The sequence below is a fragment of the Ictidomys tridecemlineatus genome, chromosome 3 (genome assembly GCF_052094955.1).
Source record: "Ictidomys tridecemlineatus isolate mIctTri1 chromosome 3, mIctTri1.hap1, whole genome shotgun sequence".
Taxonomy (NCBI): domain Eukaryota; kingdom Metazoa; phylum Chordata; class Mammalia; order Rodentia; family Sciuridae; genus Ictidomys; species Ictidomys tridecemlineatus.
Genome location: NC_135479.1, coordinates 39,638,004 through 39,661,676, shown reverse-complemented (window position 1 = coordinate 39,661,676; position 23,673 = coordinate 39,638,004). Strand labels below are relative to the sequence as shown.

General features: G+C 40.0%; 1 protein-coding gene across 2 annotated transcripts in view; it reads right to left on the bottom strand.

Moving 5' to 3' along the window:
• The window catches only part of Myo1d (myosin ID), a 304,749-nt gene that overhangs the window by 68,008 nt on the left and 213,068 nt on the right, over positions 1-23,673 (bottom strand). For both annotated transcript variants that reach the window (XM_040269138.2, XM_005327778.5), the window contains exon 21: positions 20,277-20,431. In XM_040269138.2, coding sequence (XP_040125072.2) covers positions 20,277-20,431 — 155 coding nt within the window. The remainder of the gene's footprint in view (positions 1-20,276; positions 20,432-23,673) is intronic.

Genomic DNA, 23,673 nt, shown 5'->3' with positions numbered 1-23,673 from the left:
TAAAAAATAAATTTAAAAAAGCAAAAAACAAACCTCTTATTCTGATGTTGGGAATTTTTCTTCTGTTTTTCATAATCAGTCTTACCAGATGGTTCTAACTGATATTTGCTATAATTTTTCTAATTTTGTTGATTTCTGTTCTAATATTTTGTTTTTCTTCTTTTGCTTTCTTTAATATGTTCTGATTTTTCCTTCTTCTCCTTCTCCTTCTCCTTCTTCTTCTTCTTCTGTTGTAGATGGACATAATACCTCTATTGTATTTATTTATTTTTATGTGGTGCTGAGGATCTAACCCAGTGCCTCACATGTACTGAGCAGGTGCTCCACCACTGAGCCACAACCCCAGCGCCCCTCTACTTTCTTGGAGTGGAAGTTGAATCATTATTTGAGATCTTTCTTTTCTAATCTAGGCATTTAGTGCTACACACTTCCACCTAAGTGTTGCTTTAGCAAGAGAACACAGATGTTTTCATCTTAATTCAGTTCAAAATCTTATCTTCTAATTTCTTCTTTGACCCATAGATTACTTTGGAGTGTTATTTGGTTCCTACTTTTGAAGGAATTTTTAAAAGACCTGTTTGCTGCTGATTTCTAATTTGATTTTATTATGGCAGAGATCTCGAAACCTTTTATATTCATTATGACTATGACAAGGCCCAGAATATACTCTATATTGGCAAATAAGTACTTGAAAATAACATGTGTTCTGGTGTTTGTTATAAGGTAGGAAGTTTTAAAATATGCTAATTCATTTCCTTTGGCACAGTGTTCAGGTCTTCTGTAGGCTTAATAATTTTATGTTGACTCTTATATTGATTGCTGAGATAGGAGTACTGAAATTTCCAACTACAATTGTACATTTGCCTAGTTTTACCTATAGTTCTATTAGTTTTTGCTTAAGATATTTTGAAATTCTCTCATTAGGGGTATAAATATTTAAATTTGCTATGTTCTATTCATGAATTGACCCACATTTCTTTGTTACTGTTATTTTTTAATATTTATTTTTTAGTTTTAGGTGGACACATCATCTTTATTTTATTTGTATGTGGTGCTGAGGATCGAACCCAGTGCCTCATGCATGCTAGGCGAGCACTCTACCACTGAGCCACAACCCCAGCCCCTGTTACTGTTATTTTTAAACAGAAAATTTTAAAAAGTCTTTTAAAAAGATTTAAATAATAAGAAAAAAATGCTATGAATTTACTCATGTAGCAATTTTTCTAGTGTTCTTCGTTAGTCTTTGGAGATCTATATTTTCATATTTTTTTTCTTCCTGAAGACTTAAACATTTCTCATAATGTGCATTTCCTGTGAATGAATTGTTTCATCTTTTGTGTGTCTGAAAAGTCTTTAATTCACCTTTGTCTTTAAAGGTATTTTTGCAGGGTGTGGAATTACAGGTTGACAGTTTTTTCCTCCAGTTCTTTAAAGGAGTCGCTACACTGCTTTCTTGCTTGCACTGTTTCCAATAAGAAACCTGTTATCATCCTTATCTTTATTCCTCTGTGTACAATGTGTCTTCTTCCTCTGGCCACTTTTAAGATTTCACTCTTATCCTGGTTTTTGAGCAACTTGATGGAGATATGTGTTTCATTCTGGATGGTTTCTATTGCTGACTTCAAATTCACTAATCTTTACTTCTGCAATGTCTAATATACTGTTAAATACATCCATTGTTTTTTTTTTTTCATGTCAAACATAGTTTCTTAGAAATTTGATTTGGGTGTTTTTAGAGTCTTTTACAACTTTAACTTTTTGTTGAAATACAGTCAATAACTATTTTAATGTCCTTGTAGGCTATTACTATATCTGTGGCAGTTCTAGGTTAGTTTTCATTGATATTTCTTCTCATAATAGGGTGTATTTTCCTGCTTCTTTGCAGGCCTGCCAATTATTGGTTGGATGTCAAACACTGTGAATTTCACATACTTGGGTGCTAAATAATTATGTATTCCTCTAGTTACTTGGGAAAATTTAGTTCTTTTGGGTCTGGCTGTTAAGATTTGTTAGAGGAGATTAGTGTTCAGTTTAGGGCCAATGATTTCCCACTTACTAAAGCAAGACCCTTCTCTGCGTGACACTCAGTGCTCCAAGGATTGTTATAGGTTTTCCACTCTAGTTTCTAGGAACAGGCATTACTTTTTGCTTTCTGCAAGTGCCAGGCCTTGGTACCTCTAATCTTTTTGGACTGTTCTTTCGTGATCCTCAAGTAGCTGTATCATACACATGTGCACATCAGCAGTCAGCGGAACAACCAGAGTTCTCTCCCTGTGTGGCTCTCCTCTCTGCTGCTGTCCTGAAAACTCTAGCCACCAAGCTCTACGGCTCCCCTCTAGGTGCCGCGGCTGGATACTCGCCCAGGCAGTAGGCGGGGGTGACTGTAGTGCTCCTCTCCTGGGTTCTGGTCTCTCAAGGATGGCTGTGCTTCACTGTTGATAACCAGTGTCTTAAAATCCACTGTTTCATTCAGTTTGTTTTTTGGTAAGTCTAAATCTCATCTTGTTACTCCAACTTGGCTAGAAGTTAAACTTAGAGATCTCCTTTAAAACCCCAGCACAAATACAACCCATCTTTGATGACCTTTTCCCAGAACACTTTTCCCATCTCTCACACATGTCTGAAGGTGTACTCTGACCTTTGTGCTGTAAGCCACCATATTTATACTTCTACAAATGTTATGAGTTATGCATTTTTTTCCCCTGGATAGACCACAATGAATGGTAGGAGGTTGGTTTTTGCAATCCCATGCCTAAGACAACGTCTGATATGTTACTGAGCTTGAAGAAATAGATTTTTCTTGTTTCTATGTTGCTGGCTAACAAATACCAATTTTTATGTTACTTTTTGAGATCTTAACCACTTTAAAGTGTACTGTTCAGTAGCAGTATTAAGTATATTTACACTGCTGTGAAACAGATCTCCAGATCTTTTTCATCTTACAAAAATAAATATATATATTTTTTAAATGAGCAAATTTGGTACAGTCTTTTAATCTTTCAGATAAATCACAGAACAAAAAAATTTTGACATTCTCAAAGGCTTACAGCTAGCTGATGGTAGCGTTAGGACCAGAAGCCACATTGCCTGTTTCCTGTCAAATACTCCTTCCTACTAGGTCTGTTAATTCAGTGCATATGCTAAACAGAGAAGGCCAAGAATTGCCATGCATCAAAGAAGCTTCAGATGTGGAAAGTTACTAATTCTGAATGGCATAATTTAGCTAGGCTGGGCTTGGTTTTTTTTTTTTTTTTCCATTTGTCTTGGTACTCAAGAAATATAATATCCCTTAACAAATTGTTCCCTGATTTTTTTTTCTCTTTTCTGACAAGGAGTTCTGAGTCATCTGGTCCTGTAAGGCTGCTGTGCTTTTCCATTTTATACCTAAATTTCTTTTCTTCTTAAGTTCTCAGTCAGATTCTTTTCATTTTTTTGGTGATATTCTATGCCTGGTATATTTCTCCCTAGATCAGGATGTAACTCTTTGCTTCATTTTGTAATAATTCTGTCATACCAAGGATCAAACTGATTTTTTCCACTATGAAAATTTTATGCTCATTTATTGGTTAACTAGTTGCTTTGTTTCTGGAAGAAAAATTATCTAAAATAATTTTATAACATTGAAATATTTTTTTCTGGCTACAAAATGTTTAAAAATCAGAAAATTGGACATTCCATATTTTTTGAAATAAGTTAAAAAGAAGTCCTCAAGTAATATATATTAAATGCAAAAACCATTTTTTTTTTGGCCATAAATATGTTGGATATTTCTTTTAGTTTCAGGTATTGAAGAAAAGGAAGCTTAGGAAAAAATTTTCAATGTGTCAAAGAGAAAAGCTAAAGGAAAAAAGTGTTGCTATCTTTTAAAGAAGGCCAGGGGTCTGGCCAGGAACATACACCATGTGAAAACACCTGGGCCCATGTCAATATTCTAAGCCAACATTCTAGAAAATAACTTGCCCCTTGCCGTGTGCAAATTAACCCCAAAGAATGATTTCTATCTCTCTTCTCTAGTGCTGAGTTTCTTACTTGCACCCCAATGCTGCACGTGACTGGGAGAATCACAAGTACTAGAGTCTTGGGGACAGATGTGGCCCCAGAGGCTTTCCTTCTCCACACGCAAACAAATGCCAGACCAATTCCAAAGGCAGAACTTCACATTAACTTCATTGTGTGGTGGTTTCTTGTTGTTCTAGCTTGTCAAGATCATTTGAATCCTGATTCTGTCATCCAAAATATAAGTTCTCTTTCCTGGGATTGTGCCACTGGCAAGTCTGGTGAGTAGGTCTTCATCTTAGATGTTGTTTAAAGGAACTCCGTTAGTTTTACCCAATTTCTTCCCATTAGCTTTATGCTGATTTTTGTAGCTTTTTCTAAGTACTTGTAAATTCTGACAATTTTCGAATTTTGTTGAAAATTTATGTCAGGTTCTACAGTGATTTTACTCTTGGGGGGGTCTCTGTTCACATTTGGGAAACTAGGAGATCCTTTGCCTGCCTTTAGTTTTTGGGCCCCTTCTCTCTCCTGACAGCACAGAGATTTCTGAGTGTGCCGGGGTCATCTGGCCTGGAGGTCTGAGCTAATAAAGCACCCAGTCGCTCCCTTTCTACTAGCTGGACTTCACATTCCCTGTTAGTGCTTATTTTTAGTTTCAAAACCTCACTTCCTGATGGATAAAATAAAATACCTTCTGTCTGCAGGATACCTTCTGAGTGGCGATATCTGTCCCTTGTTCAACAAGCCGCACTCCTTCCTCATTTTTTTTTTTTTTTGTCCTGGGGATTGAACTCAGGGGTACTTGACCACTGAGCCACATCCCCAGCCCTAGTTTTGTATTTTATTTATAGACAAGGTCTCACTGAGTTGCTTAGTGCCTTGATTTTTGCTGAGGAAAGATTTTCAATGTGTCAAAGAGAAGCTAAAGGAAAGAAGTGCTGTTATCTTTTTAAGAAGGCCAGGGGTCTGGCCAGGAACATACACCATGTGGAAACAACTGGCCCCAGTCAATATTCTAAGCCAACATTCTAGAAAATAACTTGCCCCTGGCCCTGTGCCAAGAGGCTTTGAACTTATGATCCTCCTGCCGCAACCTCCCAAGGTGCCTGGCCTCCCTTATTTTTGTTATTGTTTTTCCTGAGACTCATTAGGTTAGGATTTTCTTGGATTTGAGTGACAGAAACCTGATTCATATTAGCTTAAGCAAAAGAGAGAACTTTCTATGAACTAGATTCATTGGTAAAAAGTGACTTGCCAAAAGGTGAATTCACCAAAGGTTCAATCTGCTGAAAATCCAATTTGCCAAATTTACAAAATTTGCGTATTTAACAAAGCTGTTTTCCTCCCTATTTTTGTTGGGCGGACTATCAGGGCTGGTATGAGCGCCTGGGGTTCTTGGTGTCAGACTCTTCCCAACCTTCAGCCCACCCCTTGCTGTCCCCTGGGCTTTCCCTCTGGCCCCCCTCAGCCTCCCTCCTCAGTGGGATTAGCAGCTGGGAATAGGCTCTCCTCTCTTTCCCCGTTTCTCCTCTGTTCTAGCTACCCCCAGCTGCAGTGAGGCCAGAGTCATACTGTTGAAAACTGTTAGGAAAACAAAATACAAATTGATCACTTAGAACTTTGTAGAAATCCTCAAAAGTCATCCATTGCCATCCTGCCTAAGTGAATTGTTACAAACTGTAAGGAGTCAAGAGAGAGGCATTTTTTGGTAAATTGGTGAATTTGGAAAATTTAAGTGAATTAGTCATTTGGCAGATTTGATGGGATAATACTAAATATCAAATGGAAAAGATCAGAAAAGATATCAAAATTTAGCATCTGGGCTGGGCTGTAGCTCAGTGGCAGAGCACTTGCCTAGCATGTGTAAGACACTGGGTTCGAGCCTCAGCACTACATCAAAATAAACAAACAAAATAAAGGCATTCTGTCCATCTACAACTACAAAAAAGAAAATTAAAAAAAATTAGCATCAACCAAAATTCCCATAGGAAATGCTAAAACCTGTGCATTTTTACAACGGCTTTGTATTTTGGGAACTAGTTTGCAAAGGTTAAAGTGCCAGATGCTAGGAACAATGTGGATCTGCATGACATGAAACGTAGGTAGATGATTTTTAAACGTTGAACTCTACTGTCTGGCACTGTGAGGTGGGAATGGTCATATGGATTTCACGACCTCCGTAGGAGCACTATGCTTATATAAAAGCACCTAGGAGCAGCACATCCTTCCTTGACCCTTCTACATAAACTCCAAACATACCTGCAAATCTGAGCAAAATACATTTTTCTGCTATAATTCGTTAAAAGACTAATCCAACCCAAAAGCCTTAATTTTCTTCAACTTGGACACACTTTAACAGCTGGGCAAGGTGATACACACCTGCTTACTCAGGTGGCTGAGACAGGGGGATCACAAATCCAATGCCAGCCTCAGCAACTTAGCAAGGCCCTGTCTCAAAATAAAAAATGAAAAGAGCTGGGGATGTGGTTCAGTGGTAGGATGCCTCTGGGTTCAATCCCCAGTACTGGGGAAACACGCTGCTAAGAGGAAAATATTTAAGAATTCATCCTCCATGTATAAAAAACTCAAAAAATTTAAACACGAAAACAAAACAAAAATCAAATAATTCAATCAATTAATGGGCAAAGGAACTGGACAGGTACTTTGCAGAAGAAATAATATGGATGGTCAACAAATATATGAAAAAATGTTCAACATCTCTAGCAATTAGAGAGATGCAAATGAAAACTACACTGAGATTCCATCTCACTCCAGTGAGAATGCAAATATCAAGAATATAAGGAACAGGGCTGCTGCTGGAGCTTGGTGGTAGAGCGCTCGCCTGGCACACATGAGGCACTGGATTCAATCCTCAGCATTAAATTAAAAAAAAAAGATAGTTAAAAAAAGAATACAAGTATCAATAAATGTTGGTGAGGAGGTGGGGAAAAAGATACACTCACACTTTTTACTGGTGGGACGGCAAATTGGTGCAACCACTATGGAAAGCAGTTTGGAGATTCCTAAGAAAACTTGGAATGGAACCACCATTTGAACCAGTTATCCCACTCCTTGATACACACCTGCTTACTCAGGTGGCTGAGACGGGGGATCACAAATCCAATGCCAGCCTCAGCAACTATCGATATTGATCGATATTGATCGATATTGATAGCAGCTCAATACACAATAGCTAAGCTGTGGAACCAGCCTAGGTGCCCTTCAATAGGTGAAGGGATAAAGAAAATGTGGTATATTATGATATTTGCTGGTAAATAAATGGAACTGGAGACTATCATGCTAAGTGACATAAATTAATCCCCCCAAAACAAAGGTTGAATGTTTTCTCTGATATGTGGATGCTGACATACAATAAGGGGGATGAGAATACAAGTTTATTGAATTAGACAAAAGGGAATGAAGGAAGGGGGGGGGATGGGAGTAGGAAAGATAGGAGGATGACTCAGACATAGCTTTCCTATGTTCACATATGAATGCATTACCACTGAAACTCTGCATCATGTACAACTGCAAGAATGGGATCCTAATTAGAATAAGTTATACTCCATGTAAATATAATAGGTCAAAATACGCTCTACTGTCATGTGTAGCTAAAGGGAACACATAAAATAAAAAATGAAAAATAATGAAGCTGGACATGGTGGAACATGCCTGTAATCCCAGTGGCTTGGGAAGCTGATGTAAGAGGATCAAAAAGAGCCTCAGCAACTTAGTGAGGCCCTCAGCAACTCAGTGAGACTATCTCTAAATAAACTATTAAAAAACGGCTGGGGATGTTGCTCAGTGTTTAAGTACCCCTGGGTTTAATCCCTGATACCATAATAATAATAATAACAACAACAACAACAAAGAACCCATCCTCCAACAATTCCTATAGTAAATTCTGCCAATCATCTGCAGTTCACATTTGGACTATACAAGACCACAGTGTGGATGACCTCTCAGATAAGCCAATCTGTCCCGGAGGGAGTCAGGCCCATGTCACTCAAGCCTCTGCTTCTCCCTGTAGGTCTGCTCTACTGCATGCTGCTCTCCCACTGAGACCAGCTTCTGCATTGGAAACCTGCTCAGTCATAGCTTCCAAGGGTTCCCCTCCAGACACATGAGCGGCAGTGACCTGTGGGTCTTCTCATCCCCACGCCTGAAAAGCCTGAGGATGGGAAGCGGTCTAGCTTGGGTCAGGTGCCTCCATTCCCACAAACCCAGCTCCTGGGAGGAGGGCCATGGAGGGAGGAAGCGCCTCTGCTAGAACCAGACAGACGTGTGTGGGGGGAGAGGGAGGTCCTTGAAGGGTGGCTGGACAGACCAAATGACAAATGTCCCCACACTCAAACCTTTCCTTCCCCCAAATAAATATTTCCATCATTTCCTGGGGATTTTCTCCCCTGAACAATGGCTGCAGAATGGGATGAAGGTTCTTTAATCTCCTGCTTCCTTGCAGTCCTTGAAGGTGGTGATCGAGATCCTTCTCATTTTAGGGATTTTTTTTTTTTTATTGCTAATAACTATAGGGGCAGCCAAAGAAGCAAGCAGCTGGGGGAGCTGCAAAGATGAAGAAATTTTATTACAGTTTTTCTCCTGTGAGAGTTTCTGATTTCTGGTTTCATTACTGAGGGTTGCATCTACCCTTCTAAAGAACTCCACCCTTGCTGGCTCTTTCTGTGCTCAGTGCAGCCATTTTGGCATGTGATGGTCACGTTTGTGTTCTACATCAACTAATCCCCAGGTCCCTGCTTTCCTTACGTGGATAAATAGTTTGCATTTTCGATCATGTCCAGGCAGGCTGGTGTCTATGTCATCCGGTTTTGTCTCACTGGAGAGTTTTACATTTCTATGCTCACTTCTCCCTATTACTTACATGCCAAAGTTCAAGTGGGCCGACACAGGGGTTTTTATAAGCTCCTGCTTAGTTTTCAGGTCTCATTTCTTGCTACTGTCCCTTTGGTCCCCTATAGTCACCCAGTTCTCCAAATGTGCCAGGATGCTTCTCTCCACCAAACTTTTGCATTCTGCTCCCTTCTCTGGGGAAAATCTTGCTCGATTTCCCACTTTGTTTCTGCATGCCCTCTTTCTCATGGAATTCAGAGCTGGAGTGAATGGCCATCTTTCTGTCCCTCCACACCCATAGCTGACTGGCGCAGGCACCTGCTGAATGACGGATGGCGTGGAAATGGAACGGTGTTCCCCGCAGACGAGACACTTGGCTAAGTATGTTATGCTTACATAAGATCCTGCTTCCAATATAGCAGACAGGACCCGAAATAAACACTTTAAGAAAGCTTTTTAAAAATCCCATTATATCTGACATTCAATTTAGGAAAAAAAAATCCAAAAGATAGCACAAACCAGGGTATTGTTCACTAATCATTTGCCAAATCCATGAATACCTCGCAGTACCTCCATTTTAACCTGTGTTGTAAGGTTTGGTGCTATGGCCTTTAAAAAAGCAGTATGGCTACTGTGAATGTGCATTATCTACCTGCAGAGATGCTGAAAAGATCATCAATTTTCCGGCACTTTCAGATTTACTCTTTGAACATGAAAGGCAATGATGGGCACATCATAAAGCATATAAGTGGCTTTGATCTGCAACAATCCTCCAAAAACCCCTATCATAAAAGCAGGTACAGCTTAGGATGACTGTGTGGATGGGCACACCCTCTCAGGGAGCCCTGGCTGAGGGAAATTGGGCCGGTAAGTGCTCACAGCAGACAGCAGCAGCCCCGCCTCACCAGGGACCCTGGCTTAGTCACATGGAAAGCCTGAGTGGCTGAGTTAACAGGTTAAGTTCCTGGTGAAGAGGCCTGCTACTGCAGGTGGGGTTTCCTATTTGGGAACAGGCAGGTGGGACCTCGCTACAAACTTCTTATGCTAATTAAAAACCAGTGCCGAGAATGACTGACAGCTCTCTTCTGGGATAAGTAGATGTCAACAGATTCTGGGCCTGGGTGGCTTCTGTGCCAATGGTCATCTCATTTCTAATTTCCATTGCTCCTGTACCCCTTCGGACTTCTCTTCATGGGGCAGTTGAGGATGTTTATTTTGCACTTCGGTAATAACAAAAAAACCACGAACGTGTAGTGGTTTCATTTTTTTTTTTTTAAACTTACATTTGTCACAATGGCTTCAGCAAATTGGCCACATCAAACCCAATGTGCTTATCTGGGTTGTTTCCTAAGTCAGCTCATGAAGCCAGCGGATCTCAAACTTTGTGTGTAGGGACCACTTTGGTGGCTTAGCAAAGGTGTGGATTCCTGGAGATGATGGTTTAGATGCCTGGGATGGCCTTGGATTTGCCTTTTGAACAGCAACCTCGGGGATGCCAGTGCACATGAGCATGCATTTTAAGGAGCCCTGATACAGAAAGCTCTTTTTTTATCCTCAATGGCATGCTATTTTATTTATTTTTAAAATCTAAAACATCTAACCACATTGACTCGGATGGACTTTTGTCCAAAACAAAGCTCTAGTATTTGTCTTTCTCACCTAGCTTCATTTCTACTTCTTGTGGGAAATGCTGGCTCCATTCACTTCATGACCCCAAGCACTCCTACCCAGCTCTGCCTCACCTTCTTCCAAAAAAATGCTTGCCCTAGGTCTTATTGGAGACCGCCATGTTCTAGAAGCTCCTACTTATCTGGTCACAGTGACCCCCATGGGGGTAGGTGTCCCACAACAAGTGGCAATCCTGCTGTTCTGGCTATGGTTCCTGGCTAGTGGGAACACTCCCCTGGGATTTCTGGACACATGGAAGAAGCTACTGTGGGAGAGCAAAGCTGGCGAATGAAGAGAAGTGAAGATGAAAGACGGAGGTCGTGACAGCTTTGACTCCGCACTGCAGCTGCTCCCCTTCCTGAGCGCCTCAGGAGCACGCGCTTCCTTAGGCATCTGACTGTTAAACACACATGACAACTTGGTTGGGCATAACATTCTTAGACCCTAACCTTTTCCTCTCAAAAAACAAAAGCTGTTGCTCCAATGCATTCTGGCATTTACTGTCTCAGAAGGCAATCCCGATTTTCCTTCCTTTGTAAGGGCATCTGACCCCACCCCAAGGTCTGTGTGCTTAAAAAAGAAAAAAGAAATATCTACCTATATATCTATGCACACATTATATGTCATATATAACATATGTATAAATATACTTAGCTGTGATGTATATATATTTATATATTAAAAATATACTCAGATGTAGCTGAATATATATATCACATATCATAAATCATATGTAATAAATATTTGTTACTCTTAAATTATAAAAGGTCATTATGGTAACAAATAGGCACTCTAGATTTTCAGACAAGGTACTTTCAGTATAGGAATATTTTCTTCTAGAATGCTTTAAATTACCATATTTTACTGTGTCTTATGTTGCTAAGAAAGATAAAGAGCTGTCCACCGTATCTGTGAGAATTCATTAATTTATATCCCAATTTTCACAGATGTTAAAATTTAAAATACTATATTTAGAAGCCTTAAGATATAGTATCACTTGCACTTATTCTGTATCTGTTTCAAGTACACCTGTTCTTTCAGTGGAAGCTTTTGGGGTTTGGTCTTCTCTGTCAACTTTTAAAATCAGTGCCCTCCTCTTCTGCCTGAGGGGAGACTTTTCCTTTCTTTCTTTTTTGTTCTTCTTTTCTTTTGGTGTTGGAGATGGCATCTAAGGACACTTTACCACTGAGCTACATCCTCAGTCCTTTTATTTTTTTTGAGAGAGAATCTCTGTGAATTTCTGAGGCTGGCCTCAAACTTGTGGTCCTCCTGCCTCAGCCTCTTGCATGGCGGAGATTACAGGTGTGCACCACTGCATCTGGCTTCTTTCAGATCAATCTTATCTTCTGCAATATCAACTGCTACTTTCAGATTTTTATATTGATTTAAGTTGTTAATATTTTTCTTACTTAATTCAAATCACTGAACATTTGCATTCATTTCTCAGCCAGCACTGTCTTAATCTGTTGGTCATATTGCCTTTATTCTTCTGTCTATGTAGAATCCACAATTTCTTGAAGCAGATAGTTGCTATAATATGAATTTCCTGTTGTAATCCTTTTCAGAAATAGCTTTGCTTTTTTCTTTTCAGTCTTATTGTTTACATCTTCTTACTGCTAATCTCTTTCCCCATAGGACCCATAAATAAGGAGACATCTTTTCATCCTACGGTTCTCACATAAAAGGGGCAAATGGATTCTTCTGGATTCCTTCTTATGGTCCACCTGCTTGTAGTTAGAATCCCTGGCTCAGCTCTTAAGCTGGAGAGCTGACTTATGTGCACAGCCTCTAGTTGTGGTTTCAAAGTCTTTCACTTATTAAGAAACTGCTGATCCGAGCAGGAACCCCTACATCCTGCTTCCTCATCAGCTAACTGACAAGAAGAGTCTGAAATTATTTCTAGTTCCTTAGTGGTTAAAGAAAAGTGAATGAAAAGCTGCAGCCCTCAGCATATAACATACCCAGGCCTCTTCAGCTCAGAGCCCCATTAACTGCTGACTTAATATCTTGAAATATCTAATCACTCTGACCCCAGATGCATTACAATGCTTAGAGCTGTAATCCTAGAATCAATGCAAGAAAACAGTATTCATGAAGGGAAGGACACTTCAAAAGGATGCTTCCTTTCTTTCTTACGGAAGGAGGACTGAGGTACCATCTTCTGGTAGGCAAGGTGCACACATCAGGAAGAAGAGCTGGATATATCATACTGGGCTGTTTCAGCCAGCAATGATCTATCTAACAATCATCATTCAACTAGTGTTTACAGAGAACCTTCCAAGTGCCAGGCACTGTTTTGAACACTAGGGAGACTGCGGAGCACAGCAGAAATAGCCTCTGCTCACATGGAGCTTATATTTCAGTTGGAACATGTGCAATAAACAAATGCACAAGCAGAGGTGTGGCATGTCAGAGGGAGGTGAGCACATGGGGAGAAGCACAGCTGGGGGGGGAGGTTGCTGTTGGGGTGGAGTGGAGAGCTGCTCTCCATGGGACAACTGGGGCAGGCCTGATGGGTGTCCTGAGCAGCAGCCAGGCATATCAATGGCCCACGGCCGAGTGCTGTTTCTAGTTTCTCGAGCTGTGGAAAGTTGGTCTCTCTGCAATGTTTTTATGTACATCTCCAGTGGAAGGTAAAGGAAGGGAAATTGTGGTCACTTATTTTTCTATCATCATGAATTAGATGCCTTCAATAATTACAATTTCAAATAGCCCACATATGCCCTTGAGATGACCAACATTTAATCAACCAGTCCCCTAGGTTGGCAATCTACAATTATTTTCAACTCTGCTTATTTTACTTGTATATTTTCAGTTGGAATATAAATTACCAGGACGAGTAGCCAGGCATTTGGGGGAGAGCTGCCTGGGAATACAGATCCAAAACCATGAAAACCTGTACAGACACACAGGCAGCAGCAGGAAGGCAGTGGGCAGCAGCCGGCTGGAGGGGGGGGGGCTGGGAGCCAAGACCTCCAGGAGGCAGCCCAGCCCCTCTGCTTCCTTCACCTCCTGCCAAGGAGGCCTCATCTCTCCTGGCCCCTGGCCTGCGCTCCCTGGGCAGCAACAGTGATGTGCAGCTGCCAAGCAATGGCCTGCTTCTGCGTATGAGGCTGCCCATGGTTTTAAGGGAGAGTTAAAAAGAACACAAGCAAACTGCATCAGAGGAGCAGGTCAAATGTTCAGAGAAATCCAGGAACCGTGCTCCTTCAATGAAGCAGATATTAAAGACACTGCTATGACAAACAAGAAGCAGATGGCATTGGCTTCTGGCCTTCCTCCACAGAAACAGAAGAGGAAAAATAAGAAATCTCAGTCCCTGAGAGTGGGGTTATACTGAGGTTTCCAGCATCCAGACAGGCAAATGCGTGGACAGCTGCTGAGGGCAGATGGGTCCTGTGACAGCTTAATATTGCAGGGTTTCTGGTGACTCCTTAGTTAGGGCAGCCGATGTGCGACCATCTGTTTACTAGTGGGCAGAAAGGCTCACTCCCAGCAGGTCGTCACTGCTGAGAGCAGGACATGCAACCCAAGAGCCCAGGGCGCCACCTTTGTGACCTCTGCCAAGCGGCTGGCTGACCCCCAAGCCACAGAAGGCGACCCTGCCCTGCGCTCACGTGAGGTTCACCCGACCTGACACCACGGTGACGGTCCAGGAGGTTCCGCTGGGATGATTTCAAGATTCTGCACCGCCAGGAGATGGATCGTTGGCTTAGAAAGTGCTTTTGTCTTATTGTGTTTTTTTTTTATAAACGAGGAAGAAAATAAGGAATTCAGAGCCATCTATGACATGCTAAAAACTAGCTGCCCTTTATTGTAGTAAAGTGAAAAAATTCAGAGAGTGACACATATTTGTTGCAAAGGTTTATGGTGAAAAATAAAAAAATCTGCCTACTGACTCTTTTTTTCCAAGTACTGAGGAGTTCTAGTCCCCTCCAGAGACAAACATGGTTACCCATTTCTGGCATATCTTTCCAGACATGGTCTATAATATACATAGTTATATGTGTGTGCACATATCTGTATCTCTGTGTATTGTTAAATAGGGGGGAAAAAGACAAGGTAAGAAAATGGTGTATGTTGCATACCATTTATATAAAAATTGCAATGAGAGATAGCTGTAATATAGATGGTTACATTCGCTCTCTATATAAGTAACCTAAATATCCTTAATGTTGCCCTTTGGGATATACTGTATATATACATGTATGTATTTGTGGAGAGAGAGAGAGAGAGAGAGAGAGAGAGAGAGAGAGAGATATTACAACTTTTTTTTTTTACATTGATATAGTATGCTATACACACCATTCTGTACCTTGCCTTTTCCCCCTACTTAACATATTTTGGAAACGGTTTGACATCAGTGTAGGTAGAATTCTTTTATACTGACTGCATTTAAAGTGAGCAAAGGCACTGAGAAGTACTGCAGTAAAGATACCTGTATAATAAACTCATCAGCATATCCCAACATGTATTGGGCTTTGGGCCCTGGCTTCTCCCACTGGTGGAATTCCTGATTTGTGGAGTACAGCTTGCACCTGCTGAGTGGCCATATCAGGTCTTTGGCACCTGATGGGTCTGTGTTTGAGCCATACTGGTTATTAAAACAATTTTTTTTTCTAGTACTGGGTATTGAGCCCAGGGCCTTGTGCATGCTTGACAAGTGCTCTACCACTGAGCTATATGCCTCTGGGCCTAAATAGTCTTAATGTCGCCCTTTGGGGTATACTTATCAAAGATTATTAAAGACGGTCTTCAGGGCTGGAGGTGTAGTTCAGTGGTAGAGCACCTGCTTAGCATGCACAAGGCCCAGGGTTCCATCCCCAGCACTAAGGAAAAAAGAAAGTTCTTTTCATATGTTTTAGGAAAGATGAAAATTGTGTGAGTGGGTGCTTGGGGAGGTAGGGAAGATAGGTACAGGCTGAACACAGACTGCAGGTCAGAGAAAGAACCTAACTTACACTTAGTCATTAGTTTCAGGATTCACATGGAAGGAGAGGTCTGGCTTTAGCTCATGAAAGAAGATAGTGATGAGGAAAATCTACTGGATAAAGTGAAAAGCTTTGTCTTTCTTGTTTTTAATCATGAAATATTACAAATATCAGTGTATTTTTCATCTGTAAGTCTGATGTGTGGTTTTTAAAAAAATATCTTCCACGTCTCTAATTAACTTACAAACATCTGACATTGTAATAACTTTTAATGTCGGCGTCTGCTAATTCTAATGTTCCTGTCAGCTCTAGGCTGGTTTCAATTGGATGGCTTTTCTCCTCACAGTGCTTGTGATTTCCACCTATTTGCATGCTTCTTAATCTCAGATTGCCTGTCAGACATTCAGGTGAATTCTATGTGTGGAGTTTGGAAATTTTTGTAGTCCATTAAATATGCATGAATCTTGCTCCAGGATATAAATTAGTTGGAAGCAGTTTGATCCTTTGGGTCTTGCTTTTGAGAATTATTTGGCAGTATCTACTACAGCAGTATTTATTCTAGGGCCAATTATTTCCCTCTGCTGGGGTAAAACCCTCTGGAGTTCTTGCCCAAACACCCTGTGAATTATGAGGTGCTCTGTTTGCCTGTAGGACAGAGGCTCCTCCTGCTCAGTGTGAGTGCTGGGCTCTCTTTGGTCCTCTCAGCTGGTTCATTCCCAGGCCTGGGGAGTTTTCTCTTCCTCATGCACTAATCAGTACTTTGCAGCATACCTGCAAGGGGGATCCTACACAGACCCCTGGAGTTTGTGGCACGTTGACCTGCAAACTGAACTGTCTTGGTCTCCCTGACTCTCCTCTCAGCTTCCATGGCTCAGGGGGATCTGCCAGGTTCCACCTGGGTTCCCTGCAAACATATAGCCTGGCAATTCCCTCATGGCAGGGTCATGGGGTCAGCTTCTCTCTTTCTTACCTCTTAGAGAACACATCCTTTGCTCTCTGATGCCCAATGTCTTGAAAATGGTTGCTTCACACATTTTGCCTACTTTTTGTTGTTTGAGGCAGGAGAGTTCTTATCACTCCACCTAGGGCCTATCCCCCTCCAACCTTTTTTAAAAAATACTTATTTTTTAGTTGTAGTTGGACACAATACATTTATTTATTTTTATGTGGTGCTGAGGATCAAACCCAGGGCCTTACACGTGCTAGGCGAGCACTCTACCACTGAGCTACAATCCCAGCCCCCTCCAACCATTTTTTAGTGTAAAATGTATTCCTCATTTTTTAATCTGCCTTTGCTGACTTCCTTTGTTCCTTATGCTTGCCTGTGCATAGCTCGCTTGTTCTTTTCTTTTGGTTTATCATTGACTTTGAGTGGGGGAAGCCCCTTGCCGAATGTGGCCCTTGAAGAGAGGAGGCTGTCCTGCTAGGAGTGTCCAGCCAGGGGTGTCTTGCTAGGGGTGACCTGCAGTTTCAACTGGGTTGTGGCCTCACATTCTCTTTCTAAACTGCCATGTCCTGTTCCCAAGGTCATTTCTTCCCTTAGCTTGCATACATCCTTCCCCTTCACTGGGGACAATATGACTTAGGAGAGAGGTCTTGAAGCCACAGGCCCTCTGGGTGGTAGCCACTGAACCATTTCTGTGCAACTAACTTTGGTTGGCAGCTGCAAATTTGCTTTTTATTTGTTCCCATTCCTGTGTTTACCCACTTTGTTTGTGTGTTTATTTATCAGCAGTCAGCACTGCCTTTTATCAAGTAGCACTTGTGTTTCTACTGGGGAGATGGAATTCTTTCCTCCTTTCATCTGGGGAATAGGTTACAGAGCTGTCCATGTACCCCACCACCCTTACATTCTCAGGACCACCTCAGTGCGTATGATGTGTTCTTTTGAAATCCTCTTGGATCCAATTTGTTGGCATTTTATTTAGTATTAAAAAATAATCTGTACTAAAGTGGGACTGGACTATCATTTTCTTTTCTTGTGCTACCCTTATTTGTTTGGGGTACAGTGTTGTACTAGCCCTAATGAAATGAGATACTCTTTTTTCAAAATTTGAAAAATTCTGTAACTTGGCTGAAGTTTTGCTAGTGGATTTTTAAGTTATTTTTTTTTAAAAATATATATTTATTTTTTAGTTGGACACAATGCCTTTATTTTATTTATTTTTATGTGGTGCTAAGGATCAAACCCAAGTCCTCGAACGTGTTAGGCAGGCGCTCTATGGCTGAGCCACAACCTCAGCCCTCGATCAAGTTCTGATCCTCTCTCTTTATAATTTTTTAAAGACAATGACTCCTGTTTAAATCAACCTCTGTTAATTTATGAAGTCTTGAGCCATTTCCTCCCATCTTCTGCCTAGAAAACTTCTTAGAATGCAGGTTAGAGAAATGATCTAAAGATAAATAATTGGCCTGGAGTTAAATCCCTCTTCCCTGTAGAATTCCATAGTCACCCCCAGGGACAAGTAAGATCATATGCCACATAATTATGCTTGTAAAACACAATGTGGCTGGGAGTGGTGGCACACGCCTAAAACCCCAGCAACGCAGGATGATTGCAAGTTCAAGGCCAGCTTCAGCAACTTAGCAAGACCCTGTCTCAAAATAAAAAATAAAAAGGGATGGGGATGTGGCTCAGTATAAAAGGGTCCCTGGGTTCAATCCCTAATCCAAAACCAGAAACAACAACAACAATACAAAAAACTACAACGTGAACTTCAAAATCATACCAATGATATGAGACGTGACAATAAAGGAAAATAGAAAAAAAATGAAGTTAATAATAGCTTGATCATTATAATTCTAAGCCCAAATTTCAAGCCTGATATTTTTCCTTATTTAAACATATAAATATGCATATATATATATATATATATATATATATATATATATATATAGCCGTGAATGAACCTTTATTTTTATTTATTTATTTTTATGTGGTGCTGAGAATCGAACCCAGTGCCTCACACATGCTAGGCAAGCACTCTACCAGTGAGCCCCAGCCCCAGCCCCCAAGCCTGACTTTTCTGGGGTCAGTCAGGACAGATTTTATGTCTCATTACTACTTATGCTCTTAATGCATAAGATAAAAACAAAAAGAGTAAACAAAAATACCCAGCATCTTGATGGCCTTCTTTGCCTCCATACATTTATGAATTTTAAAGAAATTAAAACTCTTGCATATATTAAAGATAGGAAGCATGCACCTAGAAATAAATCTCAGAGCACATATGCTACGAAAAGGAAGTGAATCTGTGAATTCTATTTCTGTCAGTAGGAGACACTAAACAAGGACTAAGATTGAGACAAAATACATCAGTTCTTCAGGCAAAAACTATTGTATCCGTTTTTTGAATCCATTACTACAAGCATCCAAATTCAAGATGACGAACAATAATTCCTTTAAATGCCCATGCTTTGTGATACCTAAATGTCATTAGGAAAATAAGTCTGCTTATGGGAATCACAGATAATTATTTAGAGATGCTTTTATGTCTTTACCTTCCATTCTAAATTATAAACTCTCAGTTTTATAATTATTTGGCAGTTAGAAGAGCATTTTTCAAAGGCCTCCATATAATTTATTTATTTATTTTTATTTTTTTAAAGAGAGTGAGAGAGGAGAGAGAGAGAGAGAGAGAGAGAGAGAGAGAGAGAGAGAGAGAGAGAATTTTTAATATATATATATATTTTTTAGTTCTCGGCGGACACAACATCTTTGTTGGTATGTGGTGCTGAGGATCGAACCCAGGCCGCACGCATGCCAGGCGAGTGCGCTACCGCTTGAGCCACATCCCCAGCCCCCTCCATATAATTTAAAGATCCACTTTGATCTAGAACACAAGGTTTAATAACATAAAATAAATGACCTGGGTATTCTGCCTCTAAAATTATAGTCAATACATTTATCAGGAAGAAAAAGTGCAGTAGAGTTAGACATGAGGACATCTGAGTCTAAATATCTTTAGGAAGGGGACAAAGCCAAGTAGTACTTGATTATTTCTGGGAATGTGGGAAATGTCTATAGAAGGAAAAGGAACCAGTATCATCACTTGGATCATCACTGGTTGTCTTTCCCCCCAGCTTCGAGATGGGATGGGGGATGCAAATGGTTGCCACAGTGAGAAGAAAGTACGACTATGGAGAGACCCACCCATCCCATGAGCTCTCGTGGGAAGAAAAACTCCATCTCTAAAACAACTTCAATAAGTAACCAGACAAAATCCCTCCCCCATGTTAGATGATCCATTTGCAGGTCCCCATTGCCCTCAGGGTCTGCTCTCAGTTTATATTCCTTACATCATTGTTCACCACACACACATATACCCAGATATCAACTAGGTTTTCTATGAAGTTCTCAGAGTATACCACATTCCACCATGAATCCATGTTTTTATAGGAGCTATTGCCTCTCCTGGGAATTCCTTTAGTCTCATAGACCTACATGTTATCTTGAATCTGCCTTCTAATTTGTTTAGGGTAATAGTAGACACGCTGATTATATTGGAAGCAAATGAGGAGCTGTGATGGTAAGAATACAAAGTAATTTTTTTCCTATTGTTTGGATTTAATTACATTTGGATTCACTGTGAAGAAATACCCATTAGGGAAACCTCCCATTGTTGGTTTAGCTAGAGACTGGGAAAGCAGAGGATCATTCCTAATCCTGAAGCTAAGCCTGGTTACTAATTTTACCTTCTATGAAACAGATGATTGGATTGTCTCTATGGAGGAAAATAACTCAATAGATTAAAATTGGCACCAAACAAGTTCAGTGATAATTATGATTTCATATATTTAAAACCTGTCTTAGTTACAAAAATAAAACTTTACCTCTTGAAATGATTCGCCAGGACTCCAACAAGTTCTCCAATTCGACTCTCATGGGTGGGCTGCTTGCTGAAGAGGCACACAATGAGGTCTTTGTTGTCTTTTGTATGGAACACTACAAGTTGGTCCTTTCCATTGGAGACGCTCAGACCAGTCAACTGAAAAGAGACAACACAGGGCCACTGCTAAGATGGTTCTCAAACTAATGAATTTTAAAAATATATTTTATGGGTTAGGGGATAACTCAGTGGTAAAGAGCTAGCCTAGTATGGATTCCACTTCCAGTACTGAAGGAAAATTCTAAGAGTTTTGCTCAATCATGGTGATGACTTTAATCTTCATCAAGTTTTGTGAAATAAACAGATGCATGGAAATAATAAAGAGCAGAAATGAATGCAATTGGAAGCAGAAAATGACAGAGAAAAAAAAAATAAGTGAAATAAAAAGATGGTTCTTTCTGAAGATCAACAAAATTGATAAACCTCTAGCCCAAAAGCAAAAATGGAGAGACCTTGTCACTAGCATCAGGAATAGAAGAGAAGCTACTGCTACATATGTGGATATTAAGCAGATGATAAGGGAATCTTCTGAACAGCTTTATGTACCACAATTTATTCAACAACTTAGATACAACAATAAAATTCCCTGAAATCTAAAAACTACCAAAACGCCCCCAAGAAGAATTCTCCTAAATAGTTCTCCGTTTAACAAATTAAATTTATAGCTATCAACCTTTAAAAAAGAAAACTGCAGGCCAAGATGATTTCACCAGTGAATTCTACCAAGCACTTAAAGAAGAAATAACACAATTGTCACATCTCTTCTAGAAAGAGAAGGGAACACTTCTAATTTATTTGAAAAGCTATTATTGTTCTGATCCCCAATATAGATACAGAGAGTACAAAAAAAGTATAAACCGAAATGCTTCAGCAACATGGATGTAAAAATAGGCAATAAAATATTAGCAAATTGAATCCAACAACGTGTAAAAAGAATTATGAGGGGAGTTAATATAAGAAATGCAAGGCTAGTCCAATATTAAAAGTTCACCAATGTGGCTGAGCACCTGCCTAGGGTATCTGAGGCCTTGGGTTCAATCCCCCATATTGAAAAAAGAAATCAGTATTGCAACAGAATAAAACAACAGAATAGAAAAGAAAAGCCAACTGATGTAGAAAAAAACTTGACAAAATTCATGATCTACCTATGATAAAAATTTCTCAGCAAATCAGGATGAGAAAACTTAACCTGATAAACGATTTCTATCAAAATGCCACAGCTATCTTAGTGGAGGAAGACCGAATGCTTTCCCCCTAAGACCAGGAACAATGCTAGGATTTCCACTCTCTGCTGCTCCTCAGCATCACGTTGTTGGCTCTAGCCAGTGCACAAGGCCAGAGTCAAAAAACCACACGGCACACACTGAAAAGAAACAAAAGTCTATTTTCAGACTGTGTGGTCACTGACACAGAAAATCCCAAGGAAGCTATAAAATAGTTCCCAGAACTAATGAGCAAGTTCAGTATGGTCAAAGGGTATAAGGCCAACATACAAAAAATATTTCTATATACCACAAAGAACAACTGGAAAAGGGAATTTAAAAATAAAACCACCCACAACTTTAGAAACAAAAATACTGGGCTGGGGCTATAGCTCAGTGGTAGAGCACTTGCCTCGTATGTGGGAGGCACTGGGTTCAATCCTCAGCACACATAAAAATAAATAAAGATATTGTGTCCATCTATAACTAAAAAAATTTTTTTAAAAAATACCTAAGATACAAATCTAGCACAACATTGTAGTGTTGCATCAATAAAAAAGGTGGAGAAGAAAAACCCTACAAAGTGTTGAAGAAGTAAAATTAAAATGCTGATTAAAGCAGTTTACAAAAATCTAAATAAATGGATTGGATGATTTTATCAATTGGAAAACTCAATATCGTTAAGACACCAATTTCCCCAAATTGATTGATAGAATTCTTTGTTTTCCTATACTGGGAATTGAACCCTGGGTGCTCTACCTCTGAGCTACATCCCCAGTCCCTCCCTCTTTTTTGAGGGATTGAACTCAGGGGCACTGGACCACTGAGCCACATCCCCAGCCCTATTTTGTATTTTATTTAGAAATAGGTTCTCACTGAGTTGCTTAGTGCCTTGCTTTTGCTGAGGCTGGCTTTGAATTTGTGATCCTCCTGCCTCAGCCTCCCAAGCCGCTGGGATTACAGGCATGTGCCACTGTGCCAGCCTTCATCCCAGCCATTTTTATTTCTTTATTTTGACCCAGGGGTCTTGAAAAGTTGCCAACACTTGCGTAGAGCTTGGGATTTTTCTGCCTCAGCCTCCCAAGTAGCTGGGATTATAAGTGTGTACCACCATCTGATCTACAGTTACAATACAATCTTAACCAGATTTTTGGGCAGATTATCAGTAAACAAATTCTAAAATGTGTATGGAAAGGCAAAGTAACTAGAATAGAGCCAGAGATTTTGAAAGAGAAGAATAAGGTTGTAAGACTCAGAGTAGCTGATTTTAATAATAATGATAAAGCTACAGTAATCAAGATGATGTAGTTGGCAAAGGAAGAAAAACAGATCAGAAATGGACCTGCACATGTACCTTGGTGGATTTTCACCAAGGTGTGAAGGCAAATCAGTGGAGAAAAGATACTTTGGACATTTGGGTGACTTAGGACATGAGAATGTTCACATTCCAACAGAAATAAATGTCTCCCTAAATCACGCTTCTTAAAAATATCAACTTGAAATGGACCATGAGTCTAAATATAAAATGTAAAACTATAAAACTTTCAGAAGAAAACATAGCAGAGAATCTTTTAAATCTCAGGGTAGGTAAAAATTTCTCAGAAATGATGTTAAAAAAACACAATCCATAAGAAAAAAAATTGATTAACTGAACTTGATCAAACTTAAAATGTTTGCTCTAAAAAAGACACTGGTGGGAAAGACTAACCAGGGACTGAGAGAAAACACTTGTAAAGCTGTATCTGACAAAGAATCTATATCCAGAGTATAAAAAGAACTCTTAAAGCCATAAGAAAGTAAAAAAAATTCAATTTAAAAATGGGGGAAAGATTTGAAATGACTTTGCCTGAAAAGGCACAGGAAAAGATGCTCAGATGGCTAGCCATTTAGGAAGAGCAAGTTGAATCTCTGATGACATAACATCATAACCCTGTCAGAATGGCTATGATGGAATCAAGACAGACCACAACCACAACAAGGGACAAAATCAAGTGCTAGTGTGGACACAAAACAAGTGGAACTCATATACATCGTTGGGGGAATATAAAATGGCACCGCCACTGTGAATGGAGTTTGGTGGTGGACCCAAGAAAGTACAAGCAGTAATGGCACTTTTTGTGTCCCTCTGAGGGAAATAAA